Genomic DNA, 2500 nt, shown 5'->3' on the forward strand with positions numbered 1-2500 from the left:
TGTGTGTGTGTGTGTGTGTACCTGGCTCTGCAGCTCCGAGGCCTCCTTAGCGTGCTGGGTGTCCAGCGTCTCCGGGAGGAGGTGATAGAGAGGAGCAGACGCCTCCTTCTTCCCCGACTCCTTGTACTTCCCCTGCACACAACAACAAGTTTACGCTAACACAAACAATACACAGCAGAGACTCACTGCTTGAACTCCACACTAGCACAACGGACGACAAACAACATCAAACGTACGATCGTCCATACTGTGTCGACTGGCTGCGTTTTTGATTTATTTTGTATTTATATTTACTATGGAGTGATGGAAGAAGGAAGGTTATATGATGCATATAAGTCAAAATATGGAAAGATAGATAGAGAGGGAGCAATAGGAAGAGTTAGGGCAACAGAAGGGGGAACTGATCTGAGAGGGGCAGAGAGGAGGGGTAGGAGAGAGAGGCAGAGAGGAGGGGAGAGAGAGGCAGAGAGGAGGGGAGAGAGAGGAAGAGAGGAGGGGAGAGAGAGGCAGAGAGGAGGGGAGAGAGAGGCAGAGAGGAGGGGAGAGAGAGGAAGAGAGGAGGGGAGAGAGGAAGAGAGGAGGGGAGAGAGGAAGAGAGGAGGGGAGAGAATGAGAGAGAGGAGGGGAGAGAGGGAGAGAGAGGCAGAGAGGAGGGGAGAGAGAGGAAGAGAGGAGGGGAGAGAGGAAGAGAGGAGGGGAGAGAGGAAGAGAGGAGGGGAGAGAGGGAGAGAGAGGAGGGGAGAGAGGGAGAGAGAGGCAGAGAGGAGGGGAGAGAGAGACAGAGAGGAGGGGTAGGAGAGAGAGGCAGGAGGAGGGGAGAGAGAGGCAGAGAGGAGGGGAGAGAGGGAGAAAGGAGGGGTAGGAGAGAGGGAGAGAGGAGGGGAGAGAGGGAGAGAGGAGGGGTAGGAGAGAGAGGCAGGAGGAGGGGAGAGAGAGCCAGAGAGGAGGGGAGAGAGAGGCAGAGAGAAGGGGAGAGAGTCAGAGAGGAGGGGAGAGAGAGGAAGAGAGGAGGGGAGAGAGGAATAGAGAGGCAGAGAGGAGGGGAGAGAGAGGAACGGAGGAGGGCTAGAAGAGAGACCGCAGATTAAGATAAATCGATCTCCTCTTCCTTATTGTTTAATGATTGATTCATCAATTAATAATTAAACTATTGTATTGAGTATTGTTGTTTCTTAACTAACTTGTGTATTGTTATATATTATGCATAGTTTTATTTTCTATAAATGTTACTGTTGTTATTGTTCTTTTATGAATACATTGTTTTGCATAAGCTAAACTTATTTTATGAAAGAGAGAAAGAGAGAGAGAGAGAGAGAATTATCTCTACTGAAAGTGAGTCTGATAACAAAACCAAAATAGGCATGTATCTCTGATGAGATAACACAAACACACACACACACACACACACACACACACACACACACACACACACACACACACACACACAGAGTTCCCCCACCTCACTGTGTGTGAGAGTCATCTCCTTAACAAACTGGGTCTCCAGTGTCTCAGGGAGCAGAGAGTGCAGGGTGCAGGACAGATCCTCCTTGTCCTTCTTGTACTTGCACTAGATGGGGTCGGAGGGGGGACAAACACCAAACAATCGTTGGATTTGGTAAATAAACAAGTTTAATTTCTGCTCCATTTCCACCACCTCATGCGTGCCAGTATTGGTGCCTTGCTCTAACACTTGAGGTTCTGAGGTTATAGAACCTCATAATACAGAACGAAATGATTAGCGCTGTTATGGTCTTCATAGTCTTGAGGTTGAGCTGCTTGCTTTATAACTAATATCAGGTGACACAGGAACCCTTCACACTAGCACTTTTACCTTTGTGCGTGCTACTCGTAGCCGCTAGCTGCCATTGGTTGACCAGAATGCCATGCTATCTTGTGAAGATACCGGGCCCAAATAGGACTCACTCGAATACAACGGGAGTCACGGCAAGGATTCCACATTCCACCACCATGCACAGAAGCGTCGTCAGAGTCAACCGTCATAGCGCCAGCATAATGACCATCGTTATTTCACGTAGTTGATTGATCATTTCTTCACCTCACTCTGGATGTCGGACATGTGCTTGGCGAACAGCGTGTCGGTGGTCTCGGGGAGGTGGGAGTAGAGGTTCTGGCCCTGCCCCCTCCTGCTGTCCTCCTTGTACTTCACCTGGGAACAGGGCGGTGTGTGTCACATGTCTTCCCTTCACACCCACAGCATGGTAGACCTTATTATAGCATTATAGCATTATTAACGCATTTATGTGTGTGTATGTGTGCGTCTTTGCGTGTGTCTCACCTGACTGTAGACACCAGTGAGTTGTTTGGCCAGCAGTGTCTCTGGTGTGTCAGGTAGATGGTGGTAGAGAGAGCTGGCTGCTGCCTTACTCCCCTCCTTATACCTCACCTGGAGAGAGAGAGGGAGAGAGAGAGAGAGAGAGAGAGAGAGAGGGAGAGAGAGAGAGAGAGAGAGAGAGAGAGAGGGAGAAAAGCACTATGCTAA

The 2500-nt window shown here is 49.5% G+C and overlaps 2 protein-coding genes across 2 annotated transcripts in view; both read right to left on the reverse strand.

The window, feature by feature from the left end:
* LOC307088640 (uncharacterized protein) overlaps positions 1–2001 on the reverse strand; it is a gene marked incomplete at both ends in the record, with an annotated part of 24883 nt that extends 22882 nt beyond the window's left edge. Inside the window, 3 exons of the mRNA XM_079754592.1 lie at positions 22–132; positions 1460–1567; positions 1996–2001. Coding sequence (XP_079610718.1) covers positions 22–132; positions 1460–1567; positions 1996–2001 — 225 coding nt within the window. The remainder of the gene's footprint in view (positions 1–21; positions 133–1459; positions 1568–1995) is intronic.
* Positions 2002–2028: 27 nt separating this feature from the next.
* Positions 2029–2500, reverse strand: part of LOC307088641 (uncharacterized protein) — a 48619-nt gene continuing 48147 nt past the window's right edge. Inside the window, exons 40-41 of the mRNA XM_079754593.1 lie at positions 2297–2404; positions 2029–2167 (exon numbers count right to left, since the gene is read on the reverse strand). Of these exons, the coding sequence (XP_079610719.1) occupies positions 2045–2167; positions 2297–2404 (231 nt within the window). The 3' untranslated portion in view covers positions 2029–2044. The remainder of the gene's footprint in view (positions 2168–2296; positions 2405–2500) is intronic.

The sequence above is a fragment of the Pollachius pollachius genome (assembly GCF_949987615.1).
Source record: "Pollachius pollachius genome assembly, chromosome: 17".
Taxonomy (NCBI): Eukaryota; Metazoa; Chordata; class Actinopteri; order Gadiformes; family Gadidae; genus Pollachius; species Pollachius pollachius.